General features: G+C 41.4%; 1 protein-coding gene across 1 annotated transcript; it reads right to left on the bottom strand.

Moving 5' to 3' along the window:
* Positions 1–174: 174 nt before the first annotated feature.
* Positions 175–22,881, bottom strand: C9 (complement C9). Its single transcript, XM_032214658.1, has 12 exons — positions 22,775–22,881; positions 21,003–21,096; positions 19,223–19,370; positions 16,501–16,648; positions 13,718–13,856; positions 12,921–13,133; positions 10,781–11,021; positions 8,566–8,691; positions 5,037–5,218; positions 3,008–3,236; positions 1,311–1,485; positions 175–312 (listed from the first exon to the last, which is right to left on the bottom strand). Exons 1-11 carry the CDS (start codon positions 22,849–22,851, stop codon positions 1,331–1,333), a joined length of 1,752 nt encoding a protein of 583 aa, XP_032070549.1. The 5' UTR covers positions 22,852–22,881; the 3' UTR covers positions 175–312; positions 1,311–1,330.
* Between the last annotated feature and the right edge of the window lie 2,685 nt (positions 22,882–25,566).

Raw genomic sequence — 25,566 nt, 5'->3', positions numbered from 1 at the left:
CCTGCATAATACAAGGTATTATGGTTGGTCATGTTTCTTATTCTATATTCTTTTTGTGTGGGAACAGTAAAATAACCAGTACAGTGACGTAAAATAAAATGAAGTGCCATTATATTGAGGGCACTAAGTTTAAAGGATTAAACATGAAGTTGATAAGAGCAAACAACACAGATGTGCATTCTGCAAGCCATCAAATTTATTGTGTAATAGAAAGTGGTGTTCTGAAATCCAGAGACCAATGGATCAGTAGCTTTTAATTCAATCTGGTCACAAGAATCTTGATCCGTAGATCTGAAAGGGATGTTCAGGTTGCTGAAAGGCACAGAAAACATCCATATGAAAAGGCACAATAGAAAAAGGTCTGATGCAAAATTGGCATCTTCTGACTTGGATTACAAGCTTTTCCAATCTGGCTCTTACTGTTTGGAACAGACTCGCCCTTTATACAGGGGTAGGCTTAAAAACTGTTAGCAATGGGTTCTCTTCCTGGTAGCTGGGTGGGTGTGGCCATGGTCTAGCTGGCCTCCTGCACCACAGGGGGGGCATTTTCACCCTCCCAGGGCTCCAGAGGATTTCCTCGAACCTCTGGGAGGGTGAAAATGGCCTTCCCGGTCTCCAGAGGCCCTGCACTTAACTGGCATCCAAATCAGTTCGTGTGGAGACTCCTGGGAGTGGTGGGGCAGGGTGGGCAGGATGGGTGGGGCCAGCCAGGGGTGGGATTTGTGGGTTCACCGAACTGGGCAGATCCTTAGCTAGAGGATCTCCCAAACCCGTGCAAACTAGCAGCAGCCCACCCCTGCCTTTATATCTATAAATGCATTTGTTTTCTGTACTAAAAGAGAGAAAGAGATGAAACTAAGTGTAAAGCTTTAGTTTAACTAAGCTTTTGTTAAATTCCTTAACTAAACATCTGCAGAAATAATTACAGTAAGTCCATATGCTCATCAGCCTAGATCCCAAGAACAACTAGTGATGGAATAGCAACTGAAAGCAAGCAAGTTCTATCAATCTTTGCTCTCTCTGAGTCAGTCAGCTGAATTCTGAGAAAACATTTTCCATTCCCTCCTGTGACAGGAAAATCAAAATTACCAAATATTTTCCTTCCTTCCTTCCTTCCTTCCTTCCTTCCTTCCTTCCTTCCTTCCTTCCTTCTTTCATTCTGTCCTCCCTCCCTCCTTTCTGATATAACCAGCAAAACCTTCACAGTTTCAGCTCTCCATGTGGATAAGCTGCTTCCAGAAATATTAAATTCAGGATATTCCATATTAAAATAGTACCATATTCATTATGCACATTCAGAAGTTACAAACCTGTTAGTAGTCTTCTGTAATTAACAATGGCCTTGTTCTACACTCGTTCCAGGACATGGTTTTCCCCCAGATCCAGGTGCAGGATTATTACACTGTCTTGTTCGCCGACGTTCTTTATTCTCACATGTGGACCAGTTAGACCAGCAGTTCCAGCTCCCATCAATGGCGATTTGAGCTGGATCAGGATCAAAAAGAATTTGTCTAACTTCAGAACATTCAGAATTTTAGAAATCACTTTGTCTTCCTTCAAAATCTCACAATCATAGAGTATTAAAGATCCCTGGTGGCGTAATAGTTAGAATGCAGTACTGCAGGCTACTTCTGCTGCCTGCCAGCTGCCTGCAATTTGGCAGTTCAAATCTCACCAGGCTCAAGGTCGACTCAGCCTTCCATCCTCCCGAGGTCAGTAAAATGAGGACCCAGATTGCTGGGGGCAATATGCTGACTCTGTAAACTGCTTAGACGGGGCTGTAAAGCACTGTGAAGCGGTATGTAAGTCTAAGTGCTATTTCTATTGCTATATTTTAATTGTATGTCGATTGGGTATTTGGGCTAACTATATTGCATAAATCCAAATCAACCAATACAGTTTTCCCCCCAAAAAACATTGATTAACAATGCACTGTCTAATTACATTTGAACTGTTCTATAGACCTATAGTTACAGTTTCAATTCCTGCTCAGTTAAAAATAATTGGCAATATAGCGGTAACTCTCTATTATATTTTATTTGTTTATAATGTACTTTTCTAGGGGCTGTCACTTGCAGTGGCAAATTACTATTATTTTTCTGCTCTTATCGTGTCTATAGATAGTCAACCAGTAATCTGTTTCACAATGACTTGCCCCGGGCTGAGAAAGAAAGAATCTCAACAACATGTACAGAATGACTGTGAAGAATTTTCTAGGCACCTGACAGTCACTCCAGGTTAGAATTAAAATGGGCAGTTGCAGTTGAATTGACCGAGACATGGTTTTGCCCTAATATCTTGGAAGAATCTAATCTACATTCCTTACCCTCCTTATGCTCATGTAATTCTTTAGTGCGTAGACAGGATTCTCGGGGCTATAAATCCAAACACCTGTACATTAGATCCATGTCCCTCTAGATTAGTTAAGAGCTCCCAGGAAATCACATGTGCTTGGATCTGAGTCATGGTGACTTCATCCCTAATGGACAAGGTATTTCAATCAGCATTGGAGGTGGAGGTAGTAAACACCTTCTTGAAGAAGCCACAACAGGTACATCACATTGTGGTTCAGTGCAATATGTGAACATCTGTTTGAACCTCCGCCTTGAATCTGGGCCTCCAGACTCATACGTTCCTATTGTTCCCCTTCACCTTACTTACCAACTCTTAATTTTTAACTCCTGCCTTCCAATCCTAACTTCCCGGTGTTCACTGTTTGAGCCTTCCCAGCCAGTATTCGATGAGCAAAGTCAACAGAGGAAGATAAATTTGCTTAACTGCATCATAAAATCTGCCGGGACTTGAGCAACTATGCTTACTTAATAACAGAAATTCTGCTCTCAATGGTGGTCATAAGTTGAGAACTGCATAACTCTTTTTTATTTCAGATGACAGGATGGGTTAACTCCACATAATTAACTTTTGTACATTTTGTATAGGTTTTGTATATTTGTAAATAACACAGTAGAGACAAAAGAGTCATTAAAATATATGCTAAGTCACTAACCTGGTATGAAAGGTGACTTGGGTATTTCACAGGCATCCCCCTTGTACAATGGAGTGCAGGCACATTCACACTTCCCTTCTATCAGCATCACTGTCCCACCATGCAGACAAGGCTGGCATTTGCATACGCTGTATTCAGCCACGAAATCCTCTACAGCTAAATCCAGATTTTCTTTCTTTTTTCGAGAGTCTGGGATTTTCAGCGGTACAAGTTCCGAGATTGAGGTTAACTGCAGAAATATTTAATGCACTTTTTTAGTTTAAATAATTGTTTATCATTATTTCGCGGTTCTGTACATAAAGAAAATACGGATTATAGCACTTCATCCTGAGAAGATCCATGTTCTCCTATGTTATATTTACCACTCCTCAGTAATTGATTTTTTCAACTGCAGATTTTAGTGATTCATTTTACTACAGATCCATCATTAATATCTGTCAAGTGTCAATCTTTCTATCAAATTCCCAGTAATTCTTTCATGATATTAGAGATCTCTGTGAGGGGCTTTAGAAGTAGGCCTCAGGAAAGTAGCGCCATCAAGATAGGGCAAGAGATCAGCATGTTCACTTAGAACAGGGGTGTCAAACTCAATTTCATTGAGCGCTGCATCAGGGCTGTGGTTGACCTCGGAAGGCCAGGCATGCATGGCTGTCTGGGTGGTGTGGCCAACTGGGTGGGTGTGACCAACTGGGTGGGCAGGGCTAGTTTGATGCCACTCCCCAAACTGCTGGCATGTTTCCACTTCGCATTGGGTAGATCGGGCTGAAGCCACGCTGGCCTGATCTTTCCTCTTCACATTGGGTAGACCAAGTTGGCCCTGCAGGCCGGATGCAAACCACATTGCGGGCTGGATCCGTCCCATGGGCCTTGAGTTTGACATCCCTGACTTAGAACAATTTTATTTTATTATATATTATACAGAGCTGAGGTTGCGCAGTGGTTAGAGTGCAGCACTGCAGGCTACTTCAGCTGACTGCAGTTCTGCAGTTCGGCTCTTCAAATCTCACCGGCTCAAGGTTGACTCAGCCTTCCATTCTTCTGAGGTGGGTAAAATGAGGACCAGGATTGTTGGGGGCCATATGCTGACTCTGTAAACCGCTTAGAGAGTGCTGAAAGCCCTATGAAGCAGTATATAAGTCTAACTGCTATTGCTATTGCTAATTTAAAATGAGAGAAATGTTGTTTGTAAACTTTAAGTACTGTAAGACATAACTTGTTGAGATGAAATTTTGTCTATATGATGCATACAGTTTGGATTGTGAGATTAGGTGGACTAGCTGGAACTAGTCAACCAGGATTCTAATGCAAATGATATGAATACAAAACTCCTGCTGAGGCTAGTTGTAGAAATAAAGTTTTTTGGAAAATTAAAATAGGAATCCATAGGTTTCAAAACTCTTACACGAGGTCCCCAAAGAAAGATTGTTGCATAATTATAACCATAAATTATATAAATGTATATAATTATAAAAGAAATAGAATAGGACCTTCTAGTCATTCATTCTCTCCCATTTCATGTGATTAATTTTACTATAAATTAAAGTTAATGCTAGTTTCCTCTTAATTCCACATACTTCTTTCTTCGGGTTCTGAAGAAGGGCTGATCATGGTCCATAGCTCTAAAAAATTACATTCTTGTGAAATAGAAGATAACAAAGAACTGCTTTGTTATCTAGGCAAAGGCAAGAAGGAAGGAAGGAAGGAAGGAAGGAAGGAAGGAAGGAAGGAAGGAAGGAAGGAAGGAACGATGGATTATTAGGAAATCCCAGGATTTTTGACCAGAATGTAAAGTGAAAAACAACTTGGAAGAAAGCTATGGTGAGCCATTCCTAGAAAACATCATAGAAACCACAGCAGTTAAACTTCACTGGAGTGCGGCTTTAGCTTTACTTGATCAGAATCTTTGACTCTGAAAAATTTGCAACCTTTAAAATATTTCTTCAAGAAAGAGGAAAACTCTTTCATTTGTGGGTTTACATTTATTGAAAACTTCTACAACTTATTTATAGATAAAAGAAAACCCTTTCACCTCTTGTCTTATCACTGTGGGAGCTTGAGGTAGTGTAGCAGCCCATTCGACATAGTTTTCTACATCAATTAGCCTTACATTTGATGAAAGCAACTCGTTCAACTTGGTTAAGGCAGCTGTTGTCCCACCTTGAACCATAGAGACTATATCTTGGATAATCCCACTCCGTTTCACTTCATCAACTGGCGGAGAAAAAAAAAGGAGGTGAAATAATACGAAGAGTAGTCTTAAGATTTTTCTTGGGTAATAAAAAGAGGTGGTGATGATGGTGATGATACCAGCAACTGAACATTCATTTGATTTGATTTTTTTTCGCTTTCACTTGGAAGAAAGGAAAATGATGATGTTGATTATAGTTGGAAATGAATTACCCAAGAGTTTCTGCCAACTACATTTGCCCAGATTAAGGAATTTAAATCTTTCTACATTCATTGGTATCAAGCGATTTTCTGGGATTATCTTCCAGGTGGCATGGTGTTGCCTATTCTATCTTGTATATTGGTGATCCAGAGAACCAATGTATTATCCAGAAATTTCTGCTAGAATTCCATGGTGCCTAAATGACCAGGCAATCTTTTAGAATAGGCATCTTGCTCAGTCACTCTTCAATTATTTCATGGTTTAGAGTAGGAGTCCGCAACCCATGGATTGGCACTGGTCTGCAGCATGCCAGAAACCAGTCTGAGCAAATAAGTGAAGCCCCATCCACAGGATGAAGGCAACACAAAATTATGCCCCCTTTGGTGCATGGGAAATCCTCTCTCTGCAGAACTGGTCCCTGGTGCCCAAAAGATTGGGATTCACATATTTAGAGACATAGAGATGCTGTGCTTCTAAAGACGCTTTCACTTTCCTTTTTTCCATCAATGCCTGCAAGCCAGCCTTAATGTCAATCTATGGGCTGACAACACACATCCCATGACAGCACATATCCCATAAGTCTCCAAAATGCAACCAGATTAAATGGCCCCAATTTGGTGACATGCTAGCAAATTCTTGTCAGTTTTTCTGATGTTCAATGGTATTGAAGTCTTTGAGAGGTTAAGACCATGCAACATCTCATCCTGTTCCTGCCGGAGATAATATAGAAGTATGATCAATGACATCTCAATCTCTTATCCAGGTTTGAATCCTGACTGAGAAGGGTCCAGATGATTCACTTGGTGAGTTCTCAGGAGCTATCATACAACTATCTTCTCCATCAATTTCAGCCTAAAGGAAAGGCTACAGCTGGACAAAAAATGTCCAGAATAGTTAGTCCATCAATGGTCTCTGAAGGAAGAGTTGGACCATCATCTTCTTTACAGCTGGTAGACAGCCCTCCTCCCTGGGAATTTATTATTACCAAGACCCAACAACACAACATTTCTGTGAAAGAGCAGACTACATACACAATGACATTCATCCTGATTGGATAATCTGATCAGGTTACATGGCTGCTAATATGTTACCTGAAACTGCAGTAAGATTGGTCTGAGAGTACAGTCCACTTCAGTGGGTTCCTACCAGTTCAGACTGGTTTGGCTGAACCGGTAGTGGTTTGGCGGCCTAGATAACTGGAACTGGCAGCTACCCAGGCCTGCCACGCCCCCGAACTGCGCAGAGGCATTTTTATAGTACTGCACATGCACATGCTGAGCGCATAAAGTGCACACATGCACTGTGCAACCACGAGCAAAATGGTGGTAGTGACTGCCAGAACCTACCCCTGGTCCACTTCTGCATAGAACACAACACACCATACGCAGCGTGTGAAACAATTGCTCTCAAAGCAATTGTCAATTTGCTACCTGGAAAACCATTCTCCCCAGATTCATGCAGAAGCAGTTTGGCAAAATGAGTCTTGCAATATGCTAAAACTGTGAAACTGGTAAATAAATGCAGCACCCACACTATGTTTATATATTATTAATTCTAATGAATTAATTTTCTGGGTGTTCAGAACAGCCACTTCAGTCTAGTAGTTAAGGCATCAGGCTTAGAACTAGTTAGGTGTAAAGCCACCTGGTAACATTGGGTCATTCATTTCTGGGAAGAAGATAATGGGAAACCATTTCCCAAAAAATTGCCAACAAAATGGCAGGAATAATCCAGGCAGGAGTCAACACTGAACAAACAAAAGAAACAACAACAAAAAAATAAGTTCAGATCCAGCCAATATTTAAAGTGTTGCCACTGATATTACACAGTGATGTGCATCTTATTTTTTCTTCCTCACCTGAAACCAGAAAGCCATGGACAAAAAGAGTGACTTGCTTTACTTAGTGATAAACAAACCCCACTCTCTCTATTTTACTGGATTTGTCTTAGCTCAACATTTCTAACTGTTCTACAATGCTTAGCTGATCTTGGCTGTTCATGAAAAAGCAACATGGGGTTGGATATGATTAGTATTTGGGCAGGAGACTATGAGGAAATGCCAGGCTTATACACTAGATTGGAAAGTTTTTAAAAAATAAAACAGGAAGAAAACAATGGCAAATAATCTTTGTTGCTATAGACAACAAGCAGCCAGTCAGTAAGAGTTGAGTTTAGCTGAAAGAAGGCTCAAGCTAATAGTATACAGTGATAGTATATATTTTTCTTAGGTAAGGTAAAGGTTCCCCTCACACATATGTGCTAGTCGTTCCCGACACTAGGGGGCGATGCTCATCTCTGCTTCAAAGCTGAAGAGCCAGCACTGTCCGAAGACATCTCTGTGGTCATGTGGCCGGCATGACTAAACACCGAAAGCACACGGAACGCTGTTACCTTCCCACCAAAGGTGGTTCCTATTTTTTCTACTTGCATTTTTACATGCTTTCGAGCTTCTAGGTTGGCAGAACCTGGGACAAGTAACGGGAGCTCACTCCGTTACGCAGTGCTAGGGATTCGAACCACTGAACTGCCAACCTTTCGATCGACAAGCTCAGCATCTTAGCCACTATGAAATAAAATGCAGTTGAAACATACTGTAGCATGGGAAATATAAAATCCACTATGTCAAACTGCAGGTGGATGGGTGCTCTGCATAGGTAAGGATTACAAAACTGATTTTTTTTTTAGTACATAACTAAACGAAAGTTTGAAATGCACAAATCCATATTAAAGATGAAGAATGGAAATAGATTATGTTGAGCAGGGAATAAGTCAAATTTGCCAATAACACACACACACACACACACACACGCATACAGAGGGTGTCTGGTATATGTGTGTGAGAGAGAAAATTCAAGATGGTATACACACAACACACACACACAGAGTTCGCAGCAGATACTTCCTTCTTTGTGTGGCTATCTAGGATTGAACTCTCAATCTTCCTAGTGACAGGCAAGCATCCTCACCACTAGGCTACCACATCGCTCATTATATATTGTATGATACTGGCATTAATATGTATATCCGTATTGTTCATTACTTAATGTGATTATACAGCATGTGATTGATGCAACACATCCTAGTTCTTGTATGAGGGATACAATGTGCCAATCAATATGCAAACTTGGGCATCAAAATGTCAGAAGAAGGTAGCAGGTGATGTACTCACCGTTTTGAAATCCACTGGCTTTACATTGGTTAGCTTTAATATGCTCTTTGGCTTCTGCAGTATCTGCAGTGACAGTAGCTCCTAAATTAAAGCCTAAGCATTCGTTTACATCCTCTGCAGTGCGTCCTGAAAATAGAGTCAATAAAAATGATCAGAGGTTTACACAATTGTTACACAGAAAATATGCTATCAAATTCCTGATTTTATATCCATTGGAAGAAGTTGCAAGGTGGGAAGTATTGGAGATTTTTTTTTTAGCTTTGTGACACTTTCTTTTTATTCCCCCGCCCCCACCAGGCATGTCTATTTGTTTTTCAGATGTCATTGCTTTCCTAATAGCTGCTTTCAGGGAAACAATAGTAGCTCTTACAAGAGATCTGAGCCAGTGGTGGGTTGCGGATTCTGTTCCAATCCGTACAGTTGGAACGGGCTTGCCGGCATCCATGTGGATGTGCGCAGCAGACACATGCGTCTTGGTGGTTCTGCGAGTCTCCACAACACTCCAGCCGCTCAGCAGAGTGTCAGGCAGACGCTGTACCCGCTATGCGTGTGCGTGGAAGCACTGAAGGCGTAAAATGATGGTAAGAAGAGATGCCGTAGCACCGGAATGGAATGGTATCCAGTGCTCCGGGCTGGCTCCGGTACACCCGTACTGGGCCGTACCCCCGGCAACCCACCACTGAGCTGAACCAACCTCTAATATAAGAGTTCTCAAGTAACTGAAATCTTTGGCATTTGGGTTTTATTATTGCTTTGAATGTAGGGTACGTAGAATTCCTTTATTGTAAGATGGGAAGGAAGGAAGGAAGGAAAAAAGAAAGAAAGAAAGAAAGAAAAAGACCATAGGCTTAACAAAAGTTGTTCCATGTGGGACAGTGCAGTAATCACCTTACCAATGGTGAGGTGTGAAATTCAGAGGCCAGGTACCACTTCTCAGCCTGACCATGGGTGCTCTCAAGCCAGGGGTAAGCTGCTACAGGCTTCCCCGGGCTCGGGAGAACCTGTAGCTAATGTTACGGGTGGTTCAGAGAAATCCCACCCCTAGCTGGCCTCGCCCACCATGCCCGACACCCCACCACGCCTCTCCCAGGAGTCTCCGCACGGCTTGTTTTGGATGTGAGGTAAGTGCAGGACCCGCGTGGAGGCTCGGAGAGGGGAAAACTGGCCTCCCAGAAACCTCTGGAGCCTGGGGAAGGCAGTTTTCACCCTCCCAGAGACTCGAGGAAAGCCTTCAGAGGCTGGGGAAGGCGAAAACAGCACTCCCTCTATGGTGTAGGAGGCCAATCTAGTTGTCTTTGAGGTGTAGCAGTCAACAATAAAATTAACAGCGACTCAATATAAACACCCTAAGGTGCAATTGATAGCAGTGTTCCAATATCTGAGGGGCTGCCCCAAAAAAGAGGGAGTCAAGCTTCAAAGCACCTGAGGGCAGAATAAGAAACAATGGGTGGAAACTAATCAAGGAGAGAAGCAACCAGTGTTGGGATTTGAATAATTAAACAATCGGTTCTCTGCCCTAATGACCAGCTGGGTAGGTGGGACTCGTTGATCATGTGACTGGGTGGGTGTGGCCAACTCAATGTCACTCCTGTTGATGGGCACTTTGCTTTAGCTGTTACAATGTAATAAGGGTTAACCGGAGAGGCAGTTTCTGTAAGCAGGGCAATAAAGATTAGGCTAGAAACAACACCAGAATGTTTCCTTCCTGCTTTCCTTACAGGATTAGCCCTGTAAAGTGGGACAAAACAAAATAAGATTTATTCCAACAACCGGTTCTCTGAACTGCTTAGAAAGTTAACAACTGGTTCTCCCAAATAGGTGTGAACTGGCTGAATCCCACCACTGGAAGCAACCTAGAATTAAGGAGAAATATCCTGACACTTAGAACAATTAATCAGTGGAACAACTTGCCTCCAGAAGTTGTGAATGCTCCAACACCAGAAGTTTTTAAGAAGATGCTGGATAACCATTTGTCTGAAGTGGTGTAGGGTTTCCTGCCTAAGCAGGAGGTTGGATTAGAAGACCTCCAAGGTCCCTTCCAACTCTGTTATTTTATTCTGTTCTAATTAGTACCCTGAACCAATCCAAGTTGAGGTTTTTGAAGTTTTAAAAAACACAGGGTTATGGTCAGAAATCAGTTGCTCTGATTGTCAGCTATGCCATTATTCCACAATTTACTCTTATGTATAAGAGACCACTTTCATTCTGTCCTTACCATGTGCTAAAAGAGTTTGGTTATCCAACACATATAGTAGCTCATATTGTCCGCCAATGATTCCTCTATGTGAGTAATGAGTTCCATATGTTTCCAGAAATTTAAAATACTCTCCCTTCTCATAGGTACTTGGCAAAACCTTTAGCTCTTCCAGGAAAGTCTCACTCAAGCGCAAATCACGTTTTCGCATTTGGAAAGTTCCCAGTTGTATATTAGATTTGACATGTAAGTAGATGGGATTCTATAAGGAGAAAATAGTGATATAGAAGTTATAGCGGTAGAGAATGAGATTGTGGCACTCTTTTACATTGTCCTCTGTTTATTGAGTATTTATTTATATATGGACCATGCAGGAATTCATAGACAATAGCAATAGCACTTAGACATATATCACTCCACAGTGCTTTACAGCACTCTCTGAGCAGTTTAGAAATGTCAGCATACACTTGAATACAGCATTTTTTTTGCCTCCTGAAACCCTGCCCTTTCACCAAAATGGCTGTGCATAGCCTTTAGGAGGCTTAGAGAGTGCTCCTGGGGACTGGGGAGGGCAGAAATGAGCAAAAAACGGGCCATTTTTTTGCTCAATTTTGCCCTCCCAGCCACAGAAGCACTCTATAAGCCTCCAAAAAGCTATCCATGCCCTTTTTGGAACAAAAAACGGACCTGTTTTCATGAAAAACAGGTTGCTTTTTGCTCATTTTTTTTTGGGGGGGGGGGGTGTCCACCCCCCAGGAGCACTCTACAAGCCTCCTAAAGGCAATTCAGGCTGTTTTTTGGGAAAAATAGGCCAGTTTTCGGAAAAAATGGGCCATTTTTGGGAGGTCTGCAGAGTGCAAAAACTTTTTTTTATTTGCTTCTTCAAAATTTTGGTGCGTCTTATACTCCAGTGCATCTTATACTCTGAAAAAATACAGTATTTTGTAATCATGATTACTTCCCCTACGAGAGAAAGCCACCACTGAGATGGAATATGATTCTTTAGTATGTGAGTCAGCAAATGAAAAGAGAAAAGGGGAAAAGCTCAATTCTTCTCAATTCCTTGAAGTGTGTGTGGATGAACTGGCTGCTACCCAATAGCGATAGACAGTATTCCTATCAGTCTAGCCTTGTGTATGCTGCTGGAGACCGGAGACTGGAGACCAGAGACCGGACCCCTAGGGGACAGTTGATGGAGGACTTGCTGCCCGTATAACCCAACAATGGAGATTGAGAGCAGAGAAAAAGAGGGGAAGAAGGAACAGAAACATTGAAAACAACAAAGGCTGTTGTTAGAAGGACATGACCATAGGGAAAACCTGGGGAGTAAAGTTGATGTGGATATGCAGATCAGTTGTCAACAACAAAGAAGAAAAGTCAACAGGTGGCATCCTTGGAGGAAGAGAAATCCCAGAGAAATGGGATTCCTACCCAAGATAGGAAGGAGGGAGACAGTTGGCTATGGACAGAGGGTAAGGCCCCAGTCTGTAGGGAGGAACTGGAGGAGATGCAAATGAGTCTTGGCTGAGGAGACCCAAGGAAAGGAGGTGAGTGATGCCAAGCAAACTCATTAATAAATCCTGAACATTCTTTTCTTTAACTCACTTTTGATAACCCTAGGAGGAGGAAGAGGGAGATAAAGTGAACTGGAAGGAAGTTAAGTATTTATGAGGAGTTTATGAGTATTTATGAGTTAGAAGGAAGTAGTCTCTGGGAGGGAGATTTCTTCTTAAGAAGAAACCTGACACTGGGTAGCAGCCAAGATCTTCATTAAATACCTGTTGTAAATACTTCCACCACAAAACGTATCAGTATGTGGGTTGGGTTAGGGTTTTTAGTTCTTTGGTATCATCCTGTGCACCTTACTTAAGGAAAGTAGGCAGAGGATTGTAGGTTTTGTCCCTCTGTATTCATGCAGCATCTTTATTTTGGTTATCAAGATAATCCATTGTGGGGATTTGCATAGTACATTAACCCATAAACTAATAAATGGATTCTCATCTCATCCTAAGACACTAAAAACCTAAACAAGGTTAATAATTTTTGGTATTGCAATAACCCAATTCAGCATGAATGCAGCCAATGGCATGTAAATTATTATTATTCCTCTGGAATAATGCATATTTACCTATGGTAATTTTTATTTTTAAAAAATGCTTACCGTTTCTTTGGCTTGTTTTAAGAATGCACTCATGTTGGATGATTTGCTAGCATTGAAGCTTCCCCCAATAGTAGCTATTTCTTTGGACTCAGTTGGTGTCAGTTTAGTAGAGAAGCTTGCAGAGAAAGACTGTGTTTTTGTTTTGAATATTTGTTTCATTGCTGATCCTTGGTCGCTGTAGAATTCATGTGTAAAGCGTTTGTCTCCTCTTGTCTTGAAAGGCAGAAAATATACCATTAAATGGCTGACTAACAGACATGGTAATGATAAACAACATAATCTGTGATGGCATCCTTTGGTACCCCAAGGTGTACTCACTATAGTTTTATCAGCATTTAACAAAATATTTATAACTCCTGCCTTTCATCCATATAGAGGTTACAGCTGATGGGAATTTCTGAATGTTGTAATCCCAATGCCTATGGCCAACACTATGATGGGGAGTCTGAATTAGTAAAGATGGATAGGGAAACCTTACTATTATCAGAATTTTCCACCCAAAACTAGATAGCACTGCATTATGGTTTTGCCAGGTTTGTTTTGCTGCAACAAAAGCACCTGATTGTTTCTGGATAATCTTAAAAGGCTAAGTAGGATTAGAATTGAGGACTATCTGGATGGGACATTAGAAATTCCTTTAAATTAAACAATGGAATTTTAAAAAATATCCTAAGCTAATGGCAAAATATTTATGTAAAGTTGCCAAGAAAACTATATGCACACACCCATGACATTATAGAAGTTGGATTTTGCCTTTTGATGCAAAACAAAGCTTTGCTTTACACAAGGAAGCTTACTTCATAACTGAGGACAGCCACGTTCCATGGCTTGCGGTAATAAGTGGCTGTGTTCCCATCACGGACTCTGTCACAGAGGCCATTGTAGAACTCATTTTGAAATGCAGTTAGAGCCGGTGTCATTCCCAACACATTCACACTGGAAGAAAGGAAGGGAGGGAGGGAGGAAAGAGATATTAATCATCAAATTTCTCATTGTACTATTAAATGTCATATACTTTAAAAAATATAAAGCCAATACAACAAAGACAAATCAGATACTGTATATACATCTCTGTGGCCATGTGGCCGCCATGACTGAACACCGAAGGGGCAACGAACGCTGTTACCTTCCCACAGAGATGGGTTCCTATCAGTTCACACCTATTCGGTAGAACCAGTTCGTCAAATCTACCAAACTGGTTAGAAGAGGTTCCACCAGTGGACCCGGAAAGCAGGCCACACCTACATAAGAGATTCCAAAATTTTTTGAAACCCACCACTGGTCCTTGGATATGATTATTCTACACTATCATGCTCATATTTATAAAACTCAGTGCCTCTGTGAAAGGTAAGGATGACTACTGCGTTTGTGGTGCAATCAGAACATTGCGTGTGTTGAAGTTGTTTTAACACAAACCAAAGATGCCTTTTAAAAAACAAGTTTACATCATATTCTTATGCATGCCAGTGCTGTGTGTGAGGTAATTTAAGGTGGTTCTGACAAGTGTTGTCGGCATCTTCATATCCGGTCACATGGGCGGCAAGCCACTCCCATCTGGTCACATGGGCGGCAAGCCACTCCCACAAAGGACACCACACCCACAGAGTAGGTTCGAACAATTTTTGAAACCCACCACTGCCTTCCCACCAAAGTAGTCCCTAGTTTTCTACTTGCATTTTTACATGCTTTCGAACTGCTAGGTTGGCAGAAGTTGGGACAAGTAATGGGAGCTCACTCCGTTACGCGACACTATGGATTCGAACCACCGAACTGCTGGCCTTTCTGAACTCAGCATCGTAGCCACTGAGCCATATTTTTTTTCTCCTAGCATTTTCCCCCAAGTTCATTTTTATCAAATCTGTGTTGATCCATTGGTTGCAAAAAAAAAAAAAAGAAACAGTTGAACTGGTTTGCCACCCACGGATGATGGGCTTAAGAGTTACTATCCCCAAGTCATCCATGCAGCATACATGCCTAAGATGGGACTAGAACTCACTCCTGGTTTCTAGCCTGGTAACCTAACCCCTGAATTGACACAAAGAGTATTATGTTTCCTTAAATATTAGCATAAATTGCTTGATAGACTTTAGCAGTTATTTAACTCAGTTTTGAGCCACTCTGGCTCCTCAATATTTCTAGGTAACTTACAAATAATAGAATAGAGAAGACGACTTACAAAAGAATCCTTAGCTGGCCAGTGAAGACCAGTCAAAAACCAAAGTTATGAGGATTATACAATGACCTTTTCCCATAACCTGGCAAGTTTTTAATGATTTTCAGACTGTCATTACGATGGGACCTGTCCTAAAGTATGTGTGTGTGTGTGTGAGGGGGGTGGTGGGGGAGATATCATTCCAGAGAGTAAGTGCCTCAATAAGGAAAGTATAGTGCCTGAAACCTATAAGATCACATCATTTCAAGGATCATAAACTAAATTATCATATGGGTTTACATGTTTATCCATTAAAGGGCTACATTGGATTAATCTGAAGCCCCTTTCTAAAGCAGATCAAGACAATCTGGAAAAAGGTTTTCACTGAGCTAGAAAAGAGTGGATGAATCCGATCCATTTCTGTTAAGATCTGGGCTGGATTGATTTGTTCTAAGCTGGCATGCTGTCAGCAGTACAAAACAGAAGAAATAAAACTGGCTTTGCGAACATCCGTAAGATCCCAAGGTTAGCAGATAGAACATTCTAATCATTGACAGGCAGATCTGATCTTCCCAAGATGTAGAAGCAGCTAAAAATAATAAAGAACTTATTACATCTCCAGGATGTTGAAATGTAGGGATCAGAAAGCAAAATGGTAATTCATTAACTGCAAGGGGTTGATAAAAGGTCAGTGGCCCTACACACCAGCTGATTGTTACTATACATTCATTTTTTTTTAAAAAAGTGTTCCCATCATAGAATGTCTTATGATGCTTAGTCAGGGGTGGGCTTCAAAAGTTTCAACAACAGGTTCTCTCCCCGGTTGCTGGGTGGGCATGGCCATGGTGGGTGTGACCTAGTCATCACCACGGTGGGTAGAGTGGGGGGGGTGTTTTCACCTTCTCCAGGCTCCAGAATCTCTGGGAGGGTGAAAACTTCCTCTTCTGGGCTTCGGAGGCTCTCTGAAGACTGGAAACGGGCCTGTTTCCAGCCATCCTGAACTTCCGGAAGGCCCATTTTCCCCCCTCCCCAAACCTCCGCATTGGCCCCACACTTTTCTCGCATCCAAAATGGGCCATGACACTCCTGGGAGGGGAGGGGTGGAGGGGAGTGGGCATGGCCAGCCAGTGGTGGTATTTAGAGGTTCTCCAAACTGGCCATAATGTTAGCTACGGGTTCTCCTGAACCCGGGCAAACCTGTAACAGCCCATCCCTGTCCTTAGCAGAAAGTAGATGACAGGCCAGAGCAAAATCAAATAATTTTTAAAGTGTGTTTGTGTGTGTGTTTGTGTGTGTGTGTGTGATCCTGGTGGAATGAAGAAAGGTGTTCACAACTTTAGCATTCTTGAAAGCCATTTTGAGGATTCCAGCCTTATCAGGTAGCACCTGTAATTTGTATTCTTCTGGCGAACATTTTCTAGAACTCACCCTTGTCCAGCTGTTCTTCCAAGTTCTGATTCATCAATGTCACGATCCCCACAGGGAGAGCGTTTGATTTCATCACAATTATCTTCATCAGAAAAGTCACCACAGTCATTTTCTGTGTTACATACCAGCCTATTCTTCAGACAATATCCTTAGTGTAGAACAAAGAATGAAACATTTATAATTATATGTAATTGGATATGTAATTGGATATGTTGAATGCTTCCATAAATCAACACTGCCTTCCCTGGTTGTGTATTGGACCTCAACTCAGGGGTGGGTTTCAAAAAGTTTAGCAAGGGGTTCTCTGCCCGGTTGCTGGGTGGGCGTGGCCATGTTGGGCATGGCCTACTCAGCCACCTGCATCACGGCGAGGGGGAGGGGCTTTGGAGATTTTTGTCGAACCTCCGGGAGGGCGAAAATGGCCTCCCGAGGCTCTGAATGCACTCTGGAGGCCAGAAATGGGCCTGAACGTCTTGTAGACCCATTCTTTGCACTCCCTAAGCCTCCATGTGCACCCTGAAGTTACCTGAATCCAAAACAGGCCACATGGGGACTCCTGGGAGGGGAGGGGCAGCATGGGCTGGGCCAACCAGGAGTGGAATTTGGGGGTTCTCCGAACTGCACAGAATCTTAGCAAGAGGTTCTCCTGAACGTCTGCGAACCCCCAGAAGCCCACCCCCAAAATTGCAGCCCAAATAACTACCATTTATGTGAGAATGACTGACTGCTTTAATGTTAATTTGCTTTGGGGGGAAATACTATAATAGTTTTGAATGAGATGGTGCATTTCAGTGCAAATGTAGCTACACCTATATGTAATGTAAACTATTTTTAAACAGATTTCTTTGGTGAAAAGCAACAATCATCATAATATCATAATGCAGTGGAAATAATACATATTGGTGATTAAAGTATACTGAAACTGAGAAAGATCTTCAGCTTTTTAAACAGGAAACATCATAAAACTTTGATACTTAATATTTCCTGAACATGACAGTGTGGTTTTCCCATCAATTATAAAAAAAGCATGCATAAAGAAAATATTATTGTAAAAATAACATTAGCAAACAGAATATTCAACATCACGCTGCACAATGCAGGGGGTGGAAAAAAATGTGGAATGGGAGAACGCTGCTTTTTTGTGGCTTAAAAGCAAGCAAGAACACATCTGTAATTTTCTGCATCTGGAGGCTTTCCTTGCAAAGAAGTGCACTCTCCTAGAGTTTTAAACCATCATGGTATGGCTCTGAATCTTCATCTTGTCATCTTGAACTTAAAAATAAAGGGGAATCAGGATATTTTGAAGTCTGGAATAGATTTTATGACTGGTATAAGACAAGGTGACAAGACTGGAACAAACTGTATATACTGTGATTGGACAGAAGGATTGATAATGTATTAAGTAGGCTAATTGTCAATAGTTGTGACTAGATGTATATAATGTGAATGTATTGTCACTCCGACCTCGCGGTACTGCATTGTTTTAAATGTAGAAATAATAAAAATATATTGAAAAAAAACCCACGTCAGATAGTATAGCAGCAGGTTGCTTCAAATATCACCTTATAATAATTGATTCTGCCCAACTGGAGTGAACATTTCAGAGGGACCTTCTCTCTCTGCATTTTCTTTCCATGAAATCTCCCATTAAAAAAAAATACTATAAAGATGGTAAAGAGGCTTTAGTAAATTGTTTTCAGTTCTAATTTAGAGAGAAAATAGTTTAAAGGAATACAGTTATCATACATTTTGTGAGACCAACAGTTCAGACCATAGTTGTGAAGGTTCTTAAAGCCAGATTAACTGAGACCATTGCTAAATCCAAGGTTACGGAAGGTATTAAACCACAGTGTACTGAACACCTTCATTCCTTCCTTCTTTTTTTCCTTCCTTTCCTTTTTTTTTTAAAGACATTTTAAGACATACAGATGCTGGTAAGAAGTGATAAGCACATCTGTTATGAGCAACAAATGCTTCTTAATATAAATGAAAATATCTGTTTATATAAGTGGTTCTACCCACTTAGTTATAGTGAAGTATCTCAGGAAAAAATGAACAAGTAAATTGAACGTTGTGGGAAGGATTAGTGGATCACAACATCTGAGCCTGCATGTTCAATGCATGCAGAGGGGCACTGCTGACAGATGATGGCATATATCATATTGGAAGATGAACGTGTGAACTACAGTGCTGCCCTAGGGTGCCATGAGTTTTTATAGAGTTTTATAGTCTTCATTGATTTTTATTCTGATTGTAGGGGAGATACTGCTTTAATTGTTCTGTAGGCTACCCAGTATTGTTACAATGCAAGCAGCAATGTAAATCTTTTAAATTTATAAAGAATAAATAAAGAAAAGGTGCCTGTAAAAAAAAAAAAAGATGCCACTATAATCAGTGATAGCAGTAAAGAAATGATGTCAGGATCTCCATACCTACCAGAGGTGGGTTCCTACCGGTTCGGACTGGTTCAGCCGAATAGGTAGTAACTTGGTGGCCTGGGTTGCTGGAACCGGCAGTGACCCAGGCCGGCCACGCCCCTGAACTGGTTCTCTCAGTGGCGCCGTTGGTGCCGACATCTTGTTTTTGGCTTCTGCTCATGTGCAGAAGCATTTTTATAGTACTGTGCATGAGCATGTAGCGTGTATCAAGCGTGCGCATGAGTGTGGTGCATCCCTGAGCGAACTGGCAATAGCAGCAGCCGGGAACCATCCCTGCTACCTACCATTTTCACATTCAAACTCTTGATCCTTACATTGACCTCTCTCATCTGGGCATGGAGTTGTTGGCTCACAGGACTCTCTGTCACTCAGAGGGACAGTGCATGGCTTTCCTCCAAACTGTCCAAACTTCACAATACTCCTTGAGCGGTACTTTGTGGAAGACATTAAAAATGAAATTAAAACAGGCTCAGAATCAGTCAGTTGTGGAGGAGATGAATGGCTGGGGGAAATGAGGCTGGTCTCCCTCTGCCTTTTAATTCATGATTAACATTGAAGTTTAATCGTCCTTGCCCCTTTATAAATTTTAAATTTGATATACTTTTATGTTTTAATATTTTATTTGTGCCCCACCCAAAATCCCTTTGCAAGGGAGATGGGCTGTTTCCAAAAGATGATAAATAAATAAAATAAATATACAAGGGGAAAGAAATGGAAAAGTATTTTATTACCCCAAGATAGAAAGGATGGGAAATTCAGGGAACAAGATTGTGACGCAGTGGTTAGAGTGCAGTACTGCAGGCTGCTTCTGCTGACTGCTGCCTGCCTGCAATATGGCAATTCAAATCTCACCAGGCTCAAGGTTGACTCAGCCTTCCATCCTTTCGAGGTCAGTAAAATGAGGATCCAGATTGTTGGGGACAATATGCTGACTTTGTAAACCACTTAGAGAGGGCTGTAGAAGCACTGTGAAGCGGCATATAAGTCTAAGTGCTATTGCTATTGCTATTAGGAGGACAGACTATCCTCTGTTTCTTAACCCCAGCAAATTTTAAGATGTGTGTATGTTTCTTAACCCCAGCAAATTTTAAGATGTGTGTATTTCCAATTCTGAAAGTTGAAATCCATACATCTTAAAGTTGCTGCTGTTGAGATGAAAATGTCCCAAAGGTGCTTTTTCAAGAGGCAACTGGACTTTCTGATTTTTCTTTGAAGACCTTTTGCTTCTCATCCAAGAAGCTTCTTCAGCTCTTGAAGAACTGAAGCAGAGGTGGGTTCCTACCAGTTCGCACCAGTTCGGTAGAACTAGTTCGTCAAATCTACCAAACTGGTTAGAAGAGGTTCCACCAGTGGACCTGGAAAGTAGGCCATACCTACAGAAGAGGTTCCAAAAAATTTTGAAACCCACCACTGACACACACACACAGAGAGAGAGAGATAGAGAGAGAGAGAAAGAGAAAGAAAGGAAGGAAGAAAGAAATAAAAAAAGAAAAAAAGAAAGAAAAAGAGAGAGAGATATGAAAGAAAAAAAGGAAAAAGGGACAGAGAGACAAAAGGAAGGAAAGAGAGAGAGAGAGAAAGAGAGAGAGAGAAAGAAAGAAAGAAAGAAAACATATGGCCAGCCACTCCCACTAGGTCACATGGCCGGCAAGTCACTCCCACAAAGGAGGCCACACCCACAGAGTAGGTTCAAAATTTTTTTGAAACCCACCACTGAACTGAAGATTCTTGGATGAGAAGGGAAACCTCTTCAAAGATAAACCAGAAAGTCCAGTTGCCTCTTGAAAAAGCACCTTTGGGACAACCATAACCTGGATGACTGAGAATCTTCATAGCTACCAAAAATGTATACATCTATACTGTGAAAAGGATTTAAATGGGTAATCTCTTACCATCCATTCAAATTTAACACTATAATTAGTGGACAACCAGTGATTCCAAACAAGAAAGCCTTTTTTCTTTTACTATTTGGAATTAATCTCCACCAAGGAGCTTTTATTTCATAAATAAATCTTCTTTATGAAGCCCTTTTAATACATGATAAATTATGGAAAAACTACTTACTCTTTCTTCTGAGCATGGACTACATGGCCCCCAATCACTCCAGTTAGTCAGAAAGCAGTCAATGGGCTCTGGAGAATTAGGTTCTCGGGTCACCCTTAGAATAAAAAAGTCTTAAAGTTAATTGAAATGTTTCTGATTTAACACTGTTTATATGTACAATGTTTGTATCTACATATTGAAAGGGAACGATATGACTTTGTTTGCCTGGTCATTTAGTTGCATGCCCCCTCATTGTGGTCTCTTGATACATAACCTTGCATGAGAATACTTGATTTCAAGATTCCACAGAAGCTGCATTTTGGAATGTTTTACAGAATAGGTTTAACAGATTAACAGAGTTGGAAGGTACCTTATGGGTCATCTAGCTCAACCTCCCCACTCAAGCAGGAGACTCTACACCATTTCTGACAAATGGCAGTCCAATCTCTTCTTGAAAGTCTCAAGTGATGAAACTCCCACAACTTCCGAGGGCAAGCTACAGTATTCCATTGGTTGATTGTTCTCATTGTCAGAAAGTTCCTCTTTATTTCTAGGTTGAATCTCTCTTTGGTCACTTTCCATCCATTATTCCTTGTCTGGCCTTCAGGTGCTTTGGAAAACAGGTTGACCCCCTCCTCTCTGTGGCAGCCCCTCAAATATTGGAACACTGCTATCATGTCTCCCCTGGTCCTTCTCTTCACTAGACTAGCCATGCCCAGTTCCTATAACTGTTCTTCAAATGTTTTAGTCTCCAGTCCCCTAATCATCCTGGTTGTTCTTCTCTGCACTTTTTCTAGAGTCTCAACATCTTTCTTATAGTGTGAAAAAGTGGGTTGACTCCTGCAGATGATTTGCAGTTTCTAAGTACAATTCTTATTTTAAAAACAGAATTCAAACATGATAGATATTACCTGATGTGATACAGAACAAAGAAGCTTTTAAAAATGATTTGATGGGTTTGTACATTCATATTTTTAAAGAATTCTCAGATACTTTCTCTGTACCACTGATGTAGGAACAATACATGGGGACCCAAGATAAGAGGCAAACAGTTGCCTTTGTCTTGTGTTTACTGTCAACACACCACATAAAGAGGCAGTATTTAGCTCATTCTTCTTCCATGCTATCCCTATATTGGCTATTTATCCTTGAAATAAATAGACAAGATTGAGGTTGACCTGATCCATCAAAGTTTTAGAATGTCAACACTTACTGTAATAGCAAAGGCCTACCAAGTATTGAGCATCAGATATCATGTTCCAGTTTGTTTAAATTGCTTTCGCTCAAGTTAGAGAGGTGTAACTCCTTCCTTCCTTCCTTTCTTCCCACCCTCCTCTCTTCCTTTCATTTTTTTTGTAAGAATAAAAATTGTGGACAAATACAAATTACATTTGTGATATGCAATTTGGACAAGATGGAAAAGAACAGACAGATTACATAAAGTAGAGTCATAATTTGACTAAATTATACTTCTATGAATATCTCTAATGGAAAAAATATTTTATTTTTGGTTTGAAATTCCAGTGTCCACAAACTGGGTTCAAAGGTACATAAATTTTAACAATCTGTTACTAATAAAATAAGGCTAATTTAACAATTTGATTATTTTATGCATGGAAATAATTTCTATTGCATTCAATAGGATTATTCAGACACATCTGGAAAATGGCGGGAAGCAGGTAGTTCTCTTACCTTCTGTCTTCCAGAAATTAAAAATAGAGTACCAGGAAATTTGGAGAAGATCATACACAAATGCTACCAAATGTACTTTCTATCCCATAAAATGAACTCACCTTGCTTTCCCTGCAGAGGCAAAACCATTTGCTCCTAAAATGCAGAGAACTCCTATAAGACGCAAAGAGATAGACATGGTGGTAGGTCTATTAAAAAGTAAATCAGACCCAGATTCAAGTCTTTTATTTTGTTCATTTTTGTTAAATATTAAAAGGACAATAAACAAAACGTGAAGGCAAATGAAGGTCAATGCTCATGTTGACTACCGAGAAGTCCCCTGGGCCTAGTTGTACCTGTACTCAGTTTGACAAATCTATTTGTACAAATAGAGGCGAAGGGCAGATGGGAAACCCCGAGCTTTAGAACTCAAATTCAGAAAGGCGTGAGCACTGATACCTCATTGTTTCCACTGCAGAATAAAGTATGGTAGAAATGGGGTTGGTAAATGGAATTTTTGCACCAGCAACAGTATTGTTCAATATTTAGGAACTGATGGAACAGGGGTGGGCTTCAAAAATTTTAGAGGTTCTCTGCCTGGTTGCTGGGTGGGTGTGGCCTAGTTGGCTTCCTGAACCACAGTGTGGAGGGAGGAGGCTTTTTGCCCTCCCCTGGCTCCAGAGCTTTTGTCGAGCCTCCGGGAGGACAAAAACATCCTCCCCAAGCTCTGGAGGCCCTCTGGAGGCTGGATGTTTCCAGCCTTCTCGAACTTCCAGTAGGCCTGTTTTTTGCCCTCCCCAAGCCTCAGTGCACACCCTGGATTTATCTGCATCCAAAATAGGCTGGGTGTGAATTCCTGGGAGGGAAGGGGAGGGGTGGGCATGGCCAGCCAGGAGTGGGATTTGGGGGTTCTCCAAACTGCACAGAATCTTAGTTAGAGGTTCTCCCGAACCCCTGCAAACCCTCAGCAGATGGAAATAAGACATAAAATTAAGGACAGAAAACCTATCTTAGATGGTGGTGTGTGGTGCTCATGGCCCATTAAAATCTACTCTTCAGCCTATCACTGCTTCTCACCTGCTGTCTGTCTGAGTGGACAGTATCTCTCTTTCTCTCTCTGTGCTCAATAATAAGGCTGATCTTATTGGTTAAAAAGTGGAAGAGCAAGTTTGCTCACATTTAGTGCTGCCAATTCCTAAAGAAGGTAGTGGCTGAAACGAAGACTTTAAATTTCTTCAAACCAGGAAGGAGCAGCTCATTACAGAGAAGAACTTAATACACAGATTAGCTGCTTGGAAGGCAATGCGCCAAAATCCTAAATTCTCAAAATCTCCTAAATCCTCCTCTCAAAATGGACTGATTTCACTCACCGTCAGCTGTCCACTGGCATTCAAAGTCTCTTATAATGTTCAAGGGACTCCACCTTCTAATAGGTTGGGTCCAGAGGTAGTATTCAGCTGGTTCTGACCAGTTCTGGAGAACTGGTAGTGGAAATTTTGAAGAGTTTGAAGAACCAGTAAATACCACCTCTGACTGGCCTCGCCCCCATCTATTCTCTGCCTCCCGAGTCCCAGATGATCAGGAGGGAATGGGGATTTTGCAGTATCCTTCCTCTGCCACGTCCACCAAGCCATGCCCACCAAACCATGCCCACCAAGTCACACTACGCCCACATAACTGGTAGTAAAAAATGTTGAATCCCACCACTGGTCGGGTCCCCACACTAGGAAGATTGTTCATTGATCACCCTTTATAATTTCTGAGTAACTGTCCAGATAGTAGATTTGTCTTCTGTTACTTCAGGGGATATTTATAATCATGAGTAGCTAGAAACCGCAAGGAAGCAACTGTTTAAAAGACAGTTACTAATGATAATATAGTTGGAGATGGAATTGGAGATGGATTCCTTCTCTTGGAGAAGGAATCTGCAATCTGTAACCATGAGGGAGGTAAAGGACTGGAGAATTGGAGAAGGAATTGGATTCCTTCTCTTTGAAGGAATCTGCACTCTGTAACCATGAGGGAGGTAAAGGACATTTTGAGTTTCTATGGCCCAAAAAGAACTTGTGGTAGGCAGAAACTGTGATCTAGGTTATGGTATAAATAATGCATGAATGCACCTTTTCCTTTCAGATCATAAATGGGAGAAATATTTCCTCCCCCCCCCCCCAAGATATTTTCCACATTTCTATAGCTGCATTATAAAAGACCACTGTTATTTCGAGGATTTTAGTAATATGTTTGATTTAGCCTTCATGTTAAGAACAGTCTAGAGCAGGGGTGTCAAACTCAATTTCATTGACAGCCATATCAGGGTTGTGTTTAACCTCAGAGGCCAGGGTGGGTGTGGCCAGCATGATGTCACTTGTGCCTGGGGTGCCTGAGTGCTCTGCCAGCAAAAACAGAGCTTGTGGGGGCACATGGGGCCCTCATGAGCTCTGTTTTCTGCTGAGATGGCCTCCTGCATCCCTCTGCCAGCAAAAATGGAGCTTGGGAGGGCCGCACATGGTCCATATGAGCTCCATTTTTGCTGGCAGAGGCACCGCAGGCCGGTCCTTTGCTATTTCCAGGATGGCCCCATGGGTCAGATCTAAGCACCCCATGGGCCACATCTGGCCCCTGGGCCTTGAGTTTGACACCCCTGGTCTAGAGATTTAGAGCATATTCTGGTCTAAGCATTGTGGGAAACTGACCATCCTTAGAGTATTTATGTTATTAAAGAGTTCCAGGCAGCTTGTAAGAGATTTGGATCTAATTTTGCTTGGTATATTTGCTTTTTATATTATGCTTCAAAATCTTGTTTGCTTGAGCAAATAATAAGAGTTTAATAAAGATTTCAATCCTTTATTTACTGGTGCACTTATTGTCTCTGTGTTCAAAAGAACCAGTTGATAAGGTACCTAATCCTAGCACC

This window comes from Thamnophis elegans, chromosome 3 (assembly GCF_009769535.1).
Source record: "Thamnophis elegans isolate rThaEle1 chromosome 3, rThaEle1.pri, whole genome shotgun sequence".
NCBI lineage: Eukaryota > Metazoa > Chordata > Lepidosauria > Squamata > Colubridae > Thamnophis > Thamnophis elegans.
The sequence above is the reverse complement of the archived record's forward strand: the minus strand, read 5'-3'. Positions and strand labels throughout refer to the sequence as shown.

Bases quoted from the DNA above. Each gene is read 5' to 3' on its own strand.
- C9 (XM_032214658.1), bottom strand. From the start codon at position 22,851: ATGTCTATCTCTTTGCGTCTTATAGGAGTTCTCTGCATTTTAGGAGCA. The intron at 13,857-16,500 runs GTGAGTTCTAGA...CCTTTCTTCCAG, and splicing joins GGAAGAACAGCTGGACAAGG to TGTGAATGTGTTGGGAATGA. The intron at 5,219-8,565 runs GTGAGTACATCA...TTTCTCCGCCAG, and splicing joins AGCCAGTGGATTTCAAAACG to TTGATGAAGTGAAACGGAGT.